The following is a 19223-nucleotide window of genomic DNA, read 5'->3' as shown; positions in this document are numbered from 1 at the left end:
CAGACAGACAGACAGACAGACAGACAGAGCAGACAGACAGACAGAGCAGAGTCAGACAGAGAGACAGACAGACAGATAGACAGAGCAGACAGACAGACAGAGCAGAGTCAGACAGACAGACAGATAGACAGACAGACAGACAGACAGACAGACAGACAGACAGACAAGAGAGAGAGACAGACAGACAGACAGAGCAGAGAGACAGACAGACAGACAGACAGACAGACAGACAGACAGGCAGACAGAGCAGAGAGACAGACAGACAGACAGACAGACAGACAGACAGACAGACAGACAGACAGACAGACAGACAGACAGACAGACAGACAGACAGACAGAAAGACAGACAGACAGACAGACAGACAGACAGACAGAGCAGAGAGAGCACAAACCATTTGACTAGAAGGCATGACGGCAGAGTGAATGTCACTAATGAGATGTTTTATAAGGCCTGTAGGGGTTTTAGGCTATAATAGTTCTTTATACCATGGTCTGGGTGAATACTTGATTCTGATTGGCTGCAGGGTGTCCATTCATTCCTGATGAGAGACACTCCAGTGAATCTGTTCACCGTATTGCGCTGGCTACATACAATCAGCCTGTATCTAAAATGAGTACGGTAACTTGCCTCATCCTCTGAACACCACAGGATGGCGACTGTAACACAAGCTGCAACAAGTTGCCTACACCAGAGGTTCTCAAATGTTTTTCAGCCAAGGACCCCTTACAAGATAGAAAATATACCGGGGACCCCCTCATTCTGATTTGTGATTTTGGGCTAAGCTTCATTGTTCCCACGGTAACGTGCTTGACTTTTAATTTGATAGGTTTGTTATTCGAATGTAATCCATGAACCATTTTAGATTTAAAGCATAAAATATTTTCGTTGAACCATGAAGATTTTGCAAAAAATAATATATGTATATATATTTTTTATTACATTACATTTACATTACGTCATTTAGCAGACACTTTTGTTTTGTCCAAAGCGACTTACAATATCACAATTTGTCAACAGTACAGAAAACCACTATGCAACACAATCAATGACAGCCAAGATATTTTTGATAGACTAGCACACACATGGGCAACATACGGCCCATGGGCCGTATGCGGCCCGCGGGCGCCCCCTGTGTGGCCCGCGATGGAATTGCAAAAAAAAGGAAAAAAAAAAAGATATATATATTTTTTTTACAGTGCACCTGAGCGCAACATGCAAGATACCCGCTGAATAAGTGTCCAAATGTTCATGTCATTCTGGCCAATACTCTTCTATTATAGCATTTCAGTCTGGAATATGGAATATCTTTCAATAATATTTATGACTAAAAGGCTAAAAGTAATCTCATGTGTAAGAAATGATGAAGTAGAAATTTAAATAATTAACTTGTTGGTTTTGGATTTATTTAATGAGATGATGAGATGAGATGAGATAAACTTTATTGTCCCAGGAGGGAAATTTGTCTTGGACAAAAAGTGCTTGTACCAACATCGGTGTAACAGACACAGTAACAAAAACAAACACGGTCACAGTCACAGCATTGCCCTTAAACACAGGAAGAGTGCCAGCTAGGCACAAGATTGCACTATTGCAAAGATTGCACATGCCCTATTGCATAGTGTGTTTAAATCATCCAAACCCATTAATAAGGGAAGAATAAAATAAGCAATAAAACCATAATACCATAAAAATCATAAAAGTAAAAATCAAATAAAAATAAATAAAATCGGCAGCGGATTAGATAAAAGAATAAAAGAGTAAAAGAATAAACCAATAAAAATAGGATTAAGAGGTAAGAGAATATTTAAGACCAAAGTAAGAGCAGTAAAAAACAAAAACAAACAAACAAGGCTATAAATATTGCTTCTTCTTGGATACCTACCTAACTTAACTGGAGTGCTACACCTGGAGGAAGAGCAGGCTGTTTGTTCAACAGTGCAATAGAGGTGGGGAGAAAGGAGAGCTTATAGCGGTTGCTCCTGTGTTTGCTAGCTCTGAATCTTCTCCCGGATGGTAGCAACTCATATTCCGAAAATAAAATGTGGGAAGGGTCAGTCAAGACTTTATGAGCCAGGCGGATCACCTTTTTCTCAAAGATGGACTGGAGCGTCGCCGATTCATTCTTTCCAATCACTTTCAAGGCTGTGTGGACTATTTTTTAGAATTCTTGCCTTGAGCTGGACGGTCAGAGACCCAAACCAAGCCGCCATGCCATAACGAATCAGGCTTTCCAACACAGCGTTGTAAAAAGTGGACATGATAGTTGTGCTCACACCAAATAGTCTGAGTCTGCGTAGGAAGTGCAGGCGTTGGCGCAAAGGTAGTCTACATGGACGTCCCATTTTACCAAGTGGTCCATTTGGATCCCCAGATATTTATACGAGCTGACCTGCTCGATCGCACTGCCCCCTATGACCACGGGGTCATGTACCCTAACTGTTCTCGGATCGAAGATCATTTCTTTGGTTTTGTTTTTGCGTTTAAAATGAGGTGATTCCTCTCGCACCAGTCTTTGAAAGAGTCAATTTCTCTGTGGTAGACTGAAGGACAGTCGTCTCCCTTCAACAAACTTAAAATAATGGTGTCGTCAGAGAACTTGATGACGAAGTTACAAGGATCGCTGTTCCTACAGTCGTTTGTATAAGCAGTAAAAAGAAAGGGCGAGCTCAACCCCCCCTGGGGGGTGCCGGTACTGCAGTGTTTGACATTGGAGAGGGAGGAATTAACCTTGACCTGTTGAGTCCTATCTGTTAACACATTGAATGCCAGCCATGTTTTCATTCCTGTAGGTAAGTTGTGCCAGGGGTGTTTTTGACGATTCTGGCTCATTTTAGAACAGCCGAGGATTCTTTTCTGTTAAGAATTCATGAACATCAATCATCTAAAAATAACTAATAGAATGTGTGCTTTCTCTGTCTAAAAGAGTTAGTTTGCAGAGTTAGTAGTTATGTAGATATTAGCCGTTGAGTACAGCATGGTTTCAGCGTCTGGAAATTTATTCAGAGATAAATGGCTTTTTGTGAAACAGTCACTTTAACCATTCATTTTTGGCATCAGTAAGACCGTCAGACATTCTAAACAATAGTTTTGAACAGTAATTTCCTCCATAACAACAGGAAACACCCCTCTCATTCAAACTCCTCCCTCCGTGTGTCTTCTCCTCCTTCCTCCTAACAGCGGGCGTGTCAGAAGCGCGTTGTGCTGCCTGCCTGTCTGTCTGCGTGCCTGCCTGCCTGCTTGCCTGTGTGCGGGGACGAGTCTGAAATGGATTACTGTAAAATCGCCAAGCCATTTCCTTGAATGGCTTGCTCCGCGGTGTGTGTGTGTGTGTGTGTGTGTGTGTGTGTGTGTGTGTGTGTGTGTGTGTGTGTGTGTGTGTGTGTGTGTTCGCGCGTTGATCCGCGGCTCTGGGGGGAAGAGATCTCTGTCCGTTCTGTGTGTGTGTCCGGGCTTCTGACTGTAAAATCGCCAAGCCATTTCCGCGGGAGGCGGCTGCTTTTGGGTCCCGTGGCGGTGGCTTCTCTCGGTCTCTGTCGCCACTTAGTGGTCGGTAAAATAGATTACACACATGCTCTTGCTCCAAATAGTTATCTCGAAGATGTAAAAGGGGTTGATTGATGTCCCACCGTCAAAAAAAAAAAATGTTTATGTAAGACGAGTTAGCTCGTCCTTGGCACTTAAGCGCTGGATTATGTAAGACGAGTTAGGTCGTCTCTGGCACTTAATGTGTTAAAAGAGAATAAAACCATTTGATGATGAACGGATTTATGTTCATCTTAACCAACTTCTGAACTAGCAGCAGGGGTCGGAGTGTGTCAAACGCAGAACTAAAATCAGCAAATAAAACGCGTGCATAAGCTTTGGGGTTCGAGTCCAAGTGCTTACTTACCCTCCGTGTAAGCGAATTGTAAGGGGTCCATACAGGGAGTCATTTCTGTTTTAAGTTGTTTGACTATCACTCTTTCAAAACATTTCATAACCCCACATGTAAGAGCGATAGGTCTGAAATCCTTATTCACAGCAGGACAAGATACTTTGGGTACAGGAATAATCAATGATTTTTTTCCACAGAGCAGGAACAGTGTGACTATCTATTGACTGTTGAAAGATCGGGCACCAGGCCGCTGTAAGCTCTTCAGAACAGGATTTTAGCACGAAAACTGGCAGGCCGTCAGGCCCTGTGGATTTCTTATTGCTTACCTCGCTAAAGATGCTCTGTACCTGTAGTGGGTCAATAACCAGACGGTCACAGTCGCTACAAGAGAGAAAAGCAACTGAATTAAAATCAGAATTAAGATCCGCTGCCGAGTCGGAATCAAATCTAAGAAAGAAGTCATTCAACTCATTAGCTCTCTCCAGATCATTTAAAGTGACAATGTGCTTACGGTTTGGATTCATATTTGTAATACTTTTCATGCACTCCCATAACCTCTTAGAATTCATGGTGGAGAGACACTCTCCTCCAGAGCAGCCCGGTGACGCCCTCTGGCCTTCCTCAGCATCTCGTTCAGTTCTTTTTGGGCTGCGGCCACACCCCCCCTGTCCCCATTTTTGAAAGCATTTTTCTTTTTGTTGATGCATGCTTTAACGTCCTTTGTGATGTATGATTTGTTGTTGGGGAAGTGGACAATGTTCTTTTTTGGGACCACGTTGTCGATGCAGAAGTTTATGTAGTCGGAGGTTGTCTCTGTTGCCTCATTTAACTCCAAGTTATTGAAGATGTTCCAGTCCGTGCATGAGAAGCACCCTTTTAGTGTCTCCACACTATCCTCTGTCCACTGCAGCACAGTTTTGGGCAGCGGCTTGCTAGACTTCAACACAGTTTTGTAAGTTGGCAAGAGGAAAACAGTGGAGTGATCAGAGTTAGCAAGAGGAGGAAGCGGTTTGGCTCTGTAAGCACTTTTGATGTTACCATAACATTTGTCTAATACACTGCTATTCCTAATGTAGCTTCAAGAGTGCATTTTTGTTCTTGTGTGACCCTCAACACAGGCTTTGAGAATCCCGGGCCACTTACTGATACTAATGCTTAAATGAACCCACTCATATTCTGGTTTATTTCAAGAAAAACATTTCGGCTAGTGGAAATTCTAATTGGCTGGTAACTTTAAAATCTAGCAGCCATATTGGCAGGTGGTGAAAAAAGTTAATTTCAAGCCCTGCAGGGAGAGCAGGTGGTGACATAGGAGTGAGTGAGAAAAGGATCAAATATTGGTGGTTAAGACTGAATAATGACATCACAATTGTTAATTTAAAATTAGTGATTCCTCTAAACCTGGCTTCAAATGCCCCAAATTTTTCGCGCTGGCGCCGTTCAGCCCTCAGCAAAAATCCATGGGTTAGCATGACAATATTTGTTCGGTCCCCGGCAACAATCTGGGTTTCTCATGTGGCCCCCCATGAAAAATAGTTGCCCACCCCTGGACTAGCACCATGTAGGAAGTAGTTTGAGAAGGAATAAGTAACATGTAGCATTTTCTTTTTACCTGAAAACTTTTCACGGACCCCCATTTGAGAACCACTGGCCTACACTGTCTGCCCCTCTGAACTTTTGTATCATAAGCATCACCTTACATCCCATTTGCTTCAGGCTGCAGTTGAGCGTAGCCTACAGATGGCCTATCGTTTGTTTGTGAAAATCTTGATATTGATATGGGGACAATGATTGGATAGCTACCTAGTCTTGTTGTTAAACATACAGTCAATTTATATTTAGGCTACAGTTTGTCAACTGTAGGCAATGTTATTGACTTATTGACTTGCCAGCATAACGTTAGCTTTCTGGCTCATAGTTGAGCCAAAGGGTTCTATGAGCTAAACGGACAGGATTATCTCCCATTGAGCACCCGGGAGCGATTGCCCCCCTCGCCTCTCCCCCGCTGGTCAGCTTTCACATTACAACATTTCTTCCGCGCTCGGAAACAGAACAGAGTGCACTTGCGTCATCAACTATGCCTGGAGTCCGAGTTTATCCTCGCCCGTGTGTTGTGTCTATGTGGTTCGGAACGGTTGGCTTTTACACTCGCAAGTGTTCCGGCAATGGGAAATGATGTCTGACTCACTCAGCAAGGGCCGCCCTCTAGCCAGGTCTCAGCCAATCAACGGCCGCAACCCCCTATCTTAGCCTATCACTCAAATGGTGATATTTGACAGACTAAATAATGGGAGGTTTATGTTTTCTTGTGTTCAGACATAGGAACACAAGAAAACATAAACGTCTAATTATAAATGAAGACATGATGAACATCATTGAACTAAATAATGAGAGCTTGTAAATGCTCTTACCTTACAGTAACAGTTGTGTATGATGACTTTCTGTGCTGGCCTTTGCAAACTGAATTTTATTTTTCGTATGTCTTCTAAGTTATTTGTGTGCATTCTAAGTTCTCCTGTAGAACATGATGTGAACGTGATGTGATTTTAGTTTTGTGGTGCCATTGAAGATTGCTAATCTTGTAGAGTGCCGCTTTTCTTACTTGTATTGAAACTTACTTGTTCATGTATGTGTACCCTAGATTAAGGTGACCAGATTTCTTAAATGAAAATCGGGGACATTTCCAGTCCGGCAATCAATATATCATAAAAATATCCAATGTTATTACCTATGAAATAATATAGGGGGATGATTCCGGTTTCATTTATTTTGTCCATGGCTGTTGTACTGTAATAAACAGTGTCGGCTTCACGAAGAGGCCCCTGGTGACCCCCCCCCTCCCACACACACACACACACACACACACACACACACACACACACACACACACACACACACACACACACACACACACACACACACACACACACACACACACACACACACACACACACACACACACACACACACACACACACGTCATTCACTGTGCCCCTTTACAAAAATGTCAATGTTTTCCCCAGCAGCATTGGCCTGGCCTTCCAACCCTACAGCGCCGGATGTTTTATGAATAGCCTCAGATCTCAAAAAGTATCTTCGGTGGAGTCCTAAGTGCTTCTTCAATGTTTTCTTGGAAGAGCAGGAAGCAGCAAAACCTGTAAACACTTGTTGGATGATCAAAACATTGACTCATAGAATCCATTCTCATTCAGATATATTGAGGTGAGTTAGTTAGTTATTTATTTTTCAAAGTGTCATACACCTTAAGGTGCCCAGCCCACATGGGCTTACAAGACACTAGTTTCAAAGCATACAGGAGCAAGAAAAAGAAAATGAAAGAACAGAATATGATACATCTCCAAACATGTCAGACAATGAAGGAAAAGATTATATCTCAAACATAAAGTACCATCCTACGCTGTTGGTAGGCATTTAACACAAACTGAGCAACCTGGAACACTTTTTCAGTAAACAAGTACTGAAGTCTACAATCATCAGACATAGAAAACAGATCAGGACCTTCATCAAAAGAAATTTTACAGAAAAGCCTATGTCTAAGATTGTGATATAACGGACAGTAGAACAGAAAGTGCATTTCATTTTCAACCTCTCCCAGATCACACAGGTGACATTTTCTGTCCTCCTCAGGAATTGAGTGGAAGCGCCCGGTTTCCAGAGCCAGAGGCAGGATACCACATCTCAGCTGGGCACAAACTGACCTCTGAGCTCTGCTCAGGTTAAGGGTGACATAGTGCTCTGGGTGATAAATGTGTTTAATCAGACTATACGTTCTCAATTTTGGTTTACACAGAACTTCTTCTGACCATTTCTGTTTATAATTTTCAAATAATATTGTTTTAATTTGACTAACAGAACAAGATAATTTATTTCTATATATATATTGAAGACCTGACATATCAAATATCTTTTCAAGCGCATTTGACCAAGAGTAATTATTTGAAAGATCCCAGAGAAAAATTTGTTTAGTAAGTCTGTTATCGGGCATATTAATAAATCTATTCCACAGTCGCACCATGTCACCCCTATGTCGCACTTCACATGGCTCCCATCCCATGTCACCATATACTGCAAGTTTAGGGGCCATTTTATGCACACCCAGAAAACAGCGCATAGCTCTGTACTGAACTGTGTCACATTTTATTTGCTTACAGTAACCCCAAACCCCTGCACCATAATCTAAAATGGGACAAACACAAGAATTAAATAATTGAGTGTAGGTTTTATAACCAAGGTCTCTACATAATTTAACCTTATTAAGGATCGCTCCCAAAGCCCTACCTGCAGAGTCCGACAGAACTTTTACCCCTTCTTCAAAGGTAAGGTGGTCATCTAGTGTGAGTCCTAGGTATTTGTAATGCTCAGTGTAGAATAAAGGAGCGGAACCAAAACAAAAAGCAAACTCAGAAAGTAAATGTCCCTTCTTCCTAAAATGCATAACCTGAGTTTTTTCCTTGTTGATCCTCAACCTCCATCTCCCACACCAATTACACACAACATTTAATAAACTTTGAAGATCATTTTCAGACTCGGCAAGGAGGACTATATCGTCTGCGTATAGAAGAGAGCCAACCGTAAGGTCACCCAATCTAACCCCAATAGCTGCTTGCTTAATTTCTAAAACAAGATCATTTATATAGACGGCAAACAGCGTGGGAGAGAGTACATCCCCCTGTTTGACACCAGATGGAGTTGGAAACCAGCCTGTTCTATACTGATTGACCTGCACACAGGCCACTGGGGTCCGATAAAGGGCTTTTAAGGCACTATAAAATTTACCATCTATACCGGATTTCAGTAACTTAAAACTGAGAAGATCATGGTTAATACAATCAAAGGCTTTTTGAAAATCAATAAAACAACTAAAAATAGGTCTCCCTTCTTGTATTCTAGCATTAACTATAGTAGATAAAGAGTATATATGATCAATACATGCCCTTTTCTTTCGGAAGCCATTTTGTTCATCAGCCAACAGACCAAATGTTTCCAAATAACAAGATAATCACTCATTGAGAATACTGGAGTAAATTTTATAAACACAACTAAGGAGACTTATTCCCCTATAGTTCAAAGGAACTCTAGGATCATTATTTTTTGACTTAGGGATTGGTTTTATAATGGATTTACACCAGACTGAGGGGACAGAGCCATACTCAAAACAAATAGAAAAAAGATTACATAAAGTTTGAAATAAACAGGGTAGTTTCAATAACTCATTTGACAGGTTATCAACACCCATTGCTTTCCTCAGTTTTAGTCTACCAATTGCACTTTTGACTTCCCCTTCAGAAATGCAAACATTTAAATATTGATTAACAGAGTAAAAATCCTGTTTCATATTAGCCTCCATTGTATTTTTCAGATCAACTTTCTCTACAAGAAAACAATCATCCCATTCTACTGGGCAATCACTTCCAGAAAATAAAGAACTAAAATCGGTTTCCCATTTTTTTTAAACACAATCAGTGACAAAGACAGATGACCCATTTTCCAACAACACTTCCATTGGAATATTTTTTACTTTTTTGGGGCCCAGATTATTTATCAAATTCCAAAACAACTGGGGGTTATTAGTTTGCATATACTCTATTTTTAATGCTTGCCCCCTCTCATACTTTCTTTTGCAAGCCCGCATTCTTTTATCAAAAGTTTGTTGTCTGGCTTTGAAATCATTTTTTAACTGTGTTTTTTCCCTCGTGTCTGTACACCTTAGGAAACTTTTTTCAGCCATCCTCATCTCCTTCCACAGTACTTTCAGTTGTTCATTCCAGTAAGGTTTGGGTTTCCTTACAAATCCACTTTTCCTACTGAACTTTGGACTATTACAACCTTCAGACACATTACAAATATATTCACAAAATTCACCATACCATTTATCAATTTCTTTTTGGTAATGCACTTGAGAAAGCTTTTCTATAAGTTCAGTAAGAACAATTTGACACTCACTGGAGGAAAAGAGATGAGGAGGAATATTTCTAATTTTCTTCTGAAGATATTGTTTGGTTTGGTCATTATCTGACACCATATCAGCGACAGAGCCCCCACCTGCATGGAAAGTCAAAACCAACAAAGAGTGATCAGGTACTCTACATCGATCACCTAACAGGTTGAGACACCTGAAGCTCCCACTCTCAATTAGCTCATTTGGGCTGTGGATATTCAGCTCAATGCAATTATTTAAACAGTCGTGAGGAGTAATTAAATAATCCACAACTGCTCTCCCTTTTACTGATATTGAGGTAAAATTATCTTTTCCAGATATCCGTCCATTCAGGACACAATATTTGGAATCCTTCAGAAACTCCACCAGCATTTCCCCCTGTTTATTTACAACATTATCCAGGCTGACTCTGGGTGGAACATCTATGTCAACATCACTAATACAGTCCTCCAGATGCCCTATTCGACTATTCAGATCTCCACAGAGATAAACAGCATTGGCTTCTGACAAATTATAAACCTGGACCTGTAGCTGATTGTGTAACCCATAGGAGTCAGCCCATACTGAACCTTCAGGGGGAAGATAACAGGAAAATATTATAAAACAGTACTCTGACACCAAATGCTTAAATTGTAGACCAATTAGGCCATCTAAGGATTTATCAATTACCATAACGCTATATGAACTGAAAACTTTATTTTTAACCAAAATACCCACACCCCCCGACCCTCTGGGGGCCTTAATATGAGTTTTTCTGTTATAGCCAAACCAGGTGTATCCATCAATGTCAATCGTATGCAATCCAGTTAAATGAGTTTCATTAAGGGAAATAAAATCCGGATTGAAGCTCAGTAATATCACGAGCCTAAGCTCATAGTTCAGGTCCGTCCATCCATTTATGTTCCAGTGCACAAGAGTGAATTGTTCAGGACTTACAAGCTGGGCAGACGAACTTCAGTTGTCCTCCCCCCGCCTCGGTTCCCCATCACGGCTGCTCACTACACCTGTGAGGCGTCTCCTAACTCTCCCGTTCCCCGATATGTAGAACTGTCGCCCGGAGGGTATTTCATCCAATAAAGTCTTGAAATTCAGTTCGATCAGTCGTTCGGTGTGCGTCTTGGCTGATCGAATGTAAACTTTTTGAAACTTCTTGTTACTTTTCAGCCCTTGTTTCTTGCGTAACACATCCACCTTTTCCTGTACCGAGCCAAACTCCACTTTAATTACACCGGGCCGTCCACCCCTCTCTCTCAGCCGTTCGGCAGCCACTAACTACTCCGCGGGGACTTTCCCACTGAAGCCCCTCAATGAGCAGGTTTTTAACCAGCTCCATAACGTCTTCCCCTTCTTCGTAGTGCAGCCCCGAGATGATAACCGATACATCGGGGTCGAAACGAGTGATTTCTTTACCACTTGCCTGGACAATCTTGGCTTCCACTTGCTCAATTCGTGCCACCACGTGACCAATCTCCAGGTCCAAGTTAGCTTGAATTTCCTTTGTTCTCTGAGCAAGTTCAGCTTTCAAATAGTTCCTGTTATCAATGACAAGCTTTTCCAGCGAGTCACGCAGGTTGTCCACCTTGGAGTTTAATTGTTTCTCGAAGGATTCTTTCATCCCGTCCATTTTAATGTTGAGCAGCTTCAACTCCTGCACCACGCTGGACATATCGGAATCACTGTCTTTCCTTCCGTCTTTCGTTCTCGGCATATTGGAGCACACTTGATTCCAAACTTACAACTTATTATTTCAGCTAAATCTGTTTGTCAAGCACGGCTCATTAACTTATATTCAGCAATTAGTTACAGAACGCCATAGCCACCGGCGTCCTCAGACGCCATCTTGCTCCTCTCCTACTGCCTTGAGAGCGGTCAAGGGTCCCCTTTGAAATTGACCATATATGCCGGTTTTTCAAAATGTATTATTTAGCCCCCTTCCTGACAAGGTAGCATGGCATTGTTGGTCCCAATGGATGCTGTAGGTCTTACAGTCATACCCTGTAAGTATCTTCACTCGAGATTTAAGAATGAGCCTGCTAGAGCTAGAGTCATATCGGCCGCAGACGCCAGTAGAAAACCGGGGACATTTTCAGGGACAGCTCCAGCCGGGGACAGGTCACCAAAAACGGGGACTGTCCCCGAAAATCTGGGACGTCTGGTCACCTTACCCTAGATTAGAATCTGTTTTACAAATAACACTGACTCTATTTTCCATAACACATAAATAATCTCATTGAAGGAGAAAATAGGATTTATTTGCTTCATTAAAAACAATCTGATTTTTATCAACTGCATTACGTAAGTCCTGGTGTCTGGAGCTGGATCCAGGCGTGTGGAGCCTCTCATTCGGACAGATCACATCAGATTATGAAGATGACTTTTGCAGTCAAACACTTTTGGAGTTTGAACACTTGCAGTGGGAGTTTTTGCACATGGTTGCATTTTCGAGTTTGAGATCACATACAGACAGAGAGAGACTCGTGGAATTATAAGATAAATACTGTAGATAGATAGATAGATAGATAGAGAGAGAGAGAGAGAGAGAGAGAGAGAGAGAGAGAGATCCATTTAGTAGATAGATAGACAGATAGATGATGATGATCACTGATGATGTCATAGACATCGTGATGATGTCATAGACCGAGATGATGTCATAGACACTGTGACATCATCAGTGACATCACAATGTGGGACAAAAATTGAAACAAACAAACAAACAAACAGAGCCCACTTACTGCCATTTATGATACCGCGATAATACTGATAACCATGATCATTTTCATCTCTAGTCTCACATCACTGTGTGCGACTTACAGTAAGTGGGACTCAAGTCCAAGTTGCAAGTCCAAGTCTACATCTGACCCCCACCCCCCACCCATCCACACGCATGCATGCACGTGCGCGCGCGCGCACACACGCACGCACACACGCACACACACACACACACACACACATACACACACACACACACACACACACACACGCACACGCACACACACACACACACACTTTCCCAGGAAAGAGCTACCAGACAATGAAAAAGCTTTCATATGAACTGATTTATATTTTCATGAAGCCAGCTGATGACTGCAGGTAAAAGCCATTTTGTCCCTAATTGCTTCCCCTCATTCAATCGTTTTTTTTTGTTTTTTTTAACATGGGGCAAGATTTGTCATTTAATTAACATTTGTGGGTTGGGTGATATGAACATTTTGACAGCTGTCTGCTTCTAGTCATTGGAGGCTTGTGGCTTCCCGAAGCCCAGAGAGAGAGGGGGAGAGAGAGAGACAGGAAGAGAGATGGGAGGAGAGAGGGGGAGAGAGAGAGAGGGGAGGAGAGAGGGGAGGAGACGGGGAGAGAGAGACATGAAGAGAGAGGGGAGGAGAGGGGGGGAGAGAGGGGAGGAGAGAGACACACACAGAGAGCGGTATAAGATAGAGGAGAGAGACAGAGAGACATGGAAAGACAGAGACAGCGAGAGAAAGAGAGAGGGAGTGAGAGATAGAGGTGAAAGAGACAGCCAGAGAGTGAAGTGAGAGGGAAAGCTATAAGGGCTTTCTATAGAGCTCAACAGTCACGTGACGTTTCCAGCCCCGGAAGAGAGTTCCCAACATTCATTTTCTCCATAGACATTTAGAAAACGATTATAATATTTAAAATAACGAGTTTTAAGGCTGGAACCAAGCCAACCTGTGACCTACAGAATCGTGAGTGACCATAAAACATTTCACTTGGAGCAAAAACAAAAAATAACAAGCTCCTTCAAATGAATGTCGATTCGACATCTATAATATCGTGTGGTTTTAGTTTTTTTTACCCGCAGCCCTAGTCCTGCAGTTCACGCTGCCGCCTCAGAACAGACCTCAGTCCATCTGGCCCAATCAAATTATTATAACATAACAAAACAAAAGGAAAAAGATGAAACATATTGGAGAGAACTCACACAATCCTAAAACAAAAGAAAATAGCTGTTCACTCTGCTCACCTGCAGAGGTGGAGACTGAGCGGCACTTCGTCTTGGGACTGTGCCTCCCCAAATTCAGAACAACATGCACCGATTTTGAAAACCTGCCATGAAATGAAAAAATTCCAATCGCTTCTAGAAGAGAAAAAAGGCGTGTGCCACTGCAGCCTGCAGCACTGTCTCAGAGACAGGAGACATATTTAAAGAGACTGATCAACTCTTAATTGTTGTATATTTGTTGACATATCAATTGTATAGGCCTAGGCCTCTTTAAGTTTCATTGTTATCATTTGAATGTGTTGACTTTGCTTTGCCATTATGTAGGCTACTTTTGAGAGAGACGAGAGGGAGAGGGAGAGACATACAGAGCAAGAGAGAAGAGAGAGAGAGAGAGCGAGAGAGAGAGCACTTCCACTGTAGCCTGATATTCAGACTGAATTGTCAACCCGTACACTCATTTCCATCAGCCAAACTCTACTCCATGGAGTGGGTGGATTGGAGGAGGGTCTGGAACCAGGCTATTTGTACTGTTTATCCCCGTGTATATCAACAAGGGGAGGGCAGATCATCTGTTAGGTTTGGGGAGGGGGGGGGGGGGGGGGGGGGGTAATAGTTTAAAGATGGCTGAAAACAGCAGCCAGCTCATCCAGACAGTGACAGATTATTATAATAACATTAGCCTCAGATGACCCTGTACACTTCAACTATGGACCTTATTCGATTGACGTCACTCACGTACGGGCACGCCCACCGCCGCCATGTCCTCGACATAGCGCTGCAGCTCTTAAGTGACAACCTATGTGAGAGCAACGTTTGTAGGAAGATAGCCGCCGTTAGCGTTACCTGTATCGTTCCAATTGTGTTCGGATGGTGACCTGCGTTAGGCACGGCTGTAGTAGTAATGACAGCAATAAAGTCCCCGTGGTTTGTTTCTATCTCTACCGTCCACAGACGTGAAGGGAGCGAGAGGATACGTCAGCAGCACAGGAGAGGAGTGTGGATAGTTGGGAGAGACAAGTGAAACTTTCTGACAGCTCCTCACAGCAAAGTCTGTTCACCTCGTTTTTTCTTTTGTTTATTATTACAGGCATTAACGGCAGCATACAAACAATAACTCTGGGGTTTTTATTGCTGTCATCACTATCGCTATTTTGTAATGGAACAGAAACGGCAATAAGGCCGTTACTATAGTTGTCCGCTGCAGGATGGTATGTCAACAATATGGCGCCGTCCGGGGTTAGCGAATAAGGTCTATAGGCGACCTTCCATAATGTTAGCCTCAGATGACCCTGTACACTTCAACTATAGCCTAACTATACCTTCTAGTCAGAACTGCAGTCACTGTAAGAAATGCGGGGGAGGGATCCTGCAAATACTGCCTGTACGCAGTGGCGGCTGGTGAGCTTGGCAATAGGGGAGGTGTTTTTTTTCCCAATCTTTTGCAGTTTGAAGACAGATTTTAACAACATACAAACAAAACAAAACAAACAAGCTCAGACAGCTGGAAAACAAAGCAAAGCATACTATTGATTGACAATTATTATAATATGGTGCTACCACCCATATAAGGGTGCTTACATGCTTATAAAAGCATATGGGTTCCAATACAAGGGGCCAAGACAAACCAGCTGAGCAAGTCACCCACCGCCCCTAACCTCATCAAGTTAGGCCAGAAATGGGTCCCAAATATGTCACTCCTATACCCTAATGTAATCTCAATAGCAGCACCAGTCTCCTTCAAGGAAACAAGATCAATACAAATCATTAGGCTACAGACCGCTTTATAGATCCACACTGTTACAGGCAACATCAAACTTAATTTCAGTTTAATTCAATCACACAATCCTAAAACTTGGGTGCTGGCTGGCTTGACAGATTCCTCAAAATAGTATATGAACAGGATTTTTATTATTTATGTATGTATGTATGTATGTATGTATGTGTGTATGTGTGTATGTATGTATGTATGTATGTATGTATGTACGTATGTATTTATTTATTTATTTATTTATTTATTTATTTATTTATGTATTATTTTCGGGGTAAGTGACAATATCGGGTCATTATCGTTTTAGCTGATTGGTTGTTGTGCACACATAAATTGTGTGTAGCCATGTATGTATGTATGTACATGTATGTAGCCTATGTATGTATGTATGTATGTATGTATGTATGTATGTATGTATGTATGTATGTCTGTATGCATGTATGTATGTATGTATGTATGTATGTATATGTACATGTATGTATGTATGTATGTACGTATGTACATATGTATGTGTGTATGTATGTATGTATGTATGTATGTATGTATGTATGTATGTATGTATGTATGTATGTATGTAGGCCTACAGTATATGTAGCCTATGTTCATATATATGAACATACATAAACTACATACAAATATTAGAAGCAATTAAATGTATTGAATCAATCTTCTAATATTTAGGCTACCTCTAATGTAATCAAATGGACTACATTGGGCATGTAGAATGGTTAATATTTGTTTAAGAAATATGTAGCCTGAGTTTTGGTTTATTTCTGTGCATGCAATATTACCTTACCAGGCTCAAAGCTCAAAGGACCACAGTGGGCTTCATCTATAGCTTAAGTCATATTATAGAAAATGTTATATGAACCCGTCCTGGCTTGAACACACACACACACACACACACACACACACACACACACACACACACACACACACACACACACACACACACACACACACACACACACACACACACACACACACACACACACACACACACCACCACCACAATCATTAGGCTACTATTATCAATTCAATGTATTCGTTCCTCCTTCATTGCAAATGCAAGAGGGACTTACCATACACGGACACGCAGAGAAGCACAAAGTGATGACAAACAGAAAACTTTTCATCTTCAGTCCTCAGCCAGCTGAGACGGGGAAAGCAAACGCACCTTAAAATATAACCGCTCCAGACCTAATAAACTCCACTTTAGAGTTACTCATTCCATAAAGAGGAATGTTTATTTTGCTCTCAATACATCCATGAATACAGAAAAGTGTATAAAAAAGAATAAACCAACGTCCACTGACCAGATGCTGCTCTGCTGAATGCACGGCACGCTGCTCGCCTCCAGAGAGCAGCAGAATGAGCACCCGACTCCAGCATTATCAAGCTAGCGATAGTAAACACCAGTACTTCCGGTAACCTTCAAAATAAAACGCTAAAGCCTAATGGCTATAATCGTTTTATTTTACGGCCACATCCAACGAGCAGTGTTGGGAGGTTTACTTTTAAAATGTATTCCACTATAGAATACTGAATACATAACTTGTATTTTGTAACGTATTCCATTAGGACAGTGGTTCTCAAAGGGGTCCATGGACCCCCAGGGGTCCTTGGGGGGGTTCCAAGGGGTCCCCAGCAAAAAGGAGAATCATTCATTCTCACTATAATTCCATCCATAAGTAACACAATGACAGAATGCATGACTATTTTGGTCATGGGTTTCATACACTTATTAAAACATCTAAAAGAAAAATCTTGTCAGAAGGGGGTCCATGGTCTAATTTGTAGGCTATCAATTTACGGGTCCTTGAAAAAAATGTTTGAGAACCTGCATTGTAATACTATTCAGAACACTTTGGATTACTTTTGATTGAAATACTGTTGCTGAGGCCATTTGTCTTGGTCACTCTGAATGTAGTTAATGCTTGCTTAGTTAGGAATGACCTTGTTATTGTCTTCAGAGAAAAGATGCATGCAAGTATTATAGAAATATTTCGATGGTCTAGCAGGTAAACACTCGTAAACACAAATGTGGTATATTTTGTACTGCAACTGATACTGTTTACAAAAATTGAATCCACCAGAGAACAAAGTCGGCAGGTACTGTACACTGCGTGCGCACAACTTGTGTGGTTCATGTGCATTTTAGAGCAAATAAAACAAAACAAACAAAAGTATTCCCTTCAAGTAGCCTATTCTATTTTCAAAGAAAGTAGCCTAACTAGAATACCACCAAATTAAACGATAACTGTAATGGAATACAGTTAGACATATTTTGTATTTTTTTTCCCCCTGATTTTTTTTATCCCATTTTCATCCCCCATTAGTGCTAATTTTAATTTATTTATCCTGGTTGCTGCTCCACCCTCTGCCGATCTGGGGAGAGCCGAAACTTGGTCCATGCTTCCTCCGAGACATGGGCAGTAGCCAGCCGCTTCTTTTCACCTGACAGGGGAAGCTTCACCGGTAGGACATAGCACGTGGGAGGATCACGCTATTCCAACGAGTTCCCCTCCCTCCGAACAGGCGACCAGAGGAGGCACCACATCAGCGACCAAGATATTGCATGTTTTGGTGTGGGGTTCCTATATGAAGGAAACCCCCAGGGGGCACGGGGAGAACATGCAAACTCCACACAGAAAGGCCCTTTTGACGACCCCCACCCGGGCGGTGGGCACTCGAGGACATGCGGACGGGCACGCACTCCTTTAGCGCTCACAGCGTCCCAGGTGGGAATCGAACCCAGGGCCTTCTCGCTGTGAGGCGACAGCGCTTACCACTGCGCCACCATGCCCCCCCATATTTTGTATTTTTGCGTGCAACGTAGTCATCAACATCAATAATCAGAAGACGAAATCAATAAATCAAATAAAAAAAAATCACGAGTCATCATGACAATGACATCGTGACATATTGCTCTGGATGGTAAAATTTAATAGACTTCTCAATTTTGGTTTACATAACATTTCTTCTCACCATTTCTGTTTGTGTCAGGATCGGAGTGAGAAGTGTGGATCTAATCGCGGGTAGTTGATGACCACGGGAAACTTGGTAGGTCTGGAGAAGCTGGGGTGTTGTGGAACTTGGTAGCTTGAAAGCTGGGGCTGCACTGTTCGAGGTTTTGGGAACGGTTGCAGAGAGATTGCAGAGTTGCTGGTTGCAGGAATTGCAGGTTGCAGACGTTGCTTGAGATTGGTATGATCCTAGTTTAGATTTATCAATCACTCGCCAGAGCCTGCCGGAACAGGCCTTTATAGATCCGAGCATGACACCACCTGTGCTATGACATCATACCGTTTGTGACATCATCAGAGACATGACATCACCTGTGCTATGACATCACTAGCGAAAGGCATGAAAGACACTTATGAACCATGACATCATCAGTGATCGATGACATCATAGTCGGAACGACGACGTCAAAGTAGGGATGACGACGTCATCCTAACAGTACCCTCCCCTCAAGGGACGTCACCTGGCGTCCAATGAGGCCATCAAGGATGGCATCTGGGAGACAAAAAATCCGTAGGTTCTGGTGGAGGTGCTCTTCCGCAGGTGGTTAGACGCAGGTGGTTAGGCCCCAAAGGGGGTGTAAGAGAGTGAGGTGCTCTTCAGCAGGTGGTTAGATGCAGGTGGTCAGACCCCAAA

General features: G+C 42.2%; 1 protein-coding gene across 1 annotated transcript in view; it reads right to left on the bottom strand.

Annotated features, from left to right (window-relative positions):
* LOC310792164 (vasoactive intestinal polypeptide receptor 2-like) overlaps positions 1-16699 on the bottom strand; it is a gene marked incomplete at both ends in the record, with an annotated part of 70029 nt that extends 53330 nt beyond the window's left edge. Inside the window, one exon of the mRNA XM_083653887.1 lies at positions 16646-16699. Coding sequence (XP_083510013.1) covers positions 16646-16699 — 54 coding nt within the window. The remainder of the gene's footprint in view (positions 1-16645) is intronic.
* Between the last annotated feature and the right edge of the window lie 2524 nt (positions 16700-19223).

This window comes from Poromitra crassiceps, assembly GCF_964638095.1.
Source record: "Poromitra crassiceps genome assembly, chromosome: 17".
NCBI classification, from domain to species: Eukaryota; Metazoa; Chordata; class Actinopteri; order Beryciformes; family Melamphaidae; genus Poromitra; species Poromitra crassiceps.
Note: the sequence above shows the minus strand (reverse complement) of the source record. Positions and strands in the feature narration are given on the sequence as shown.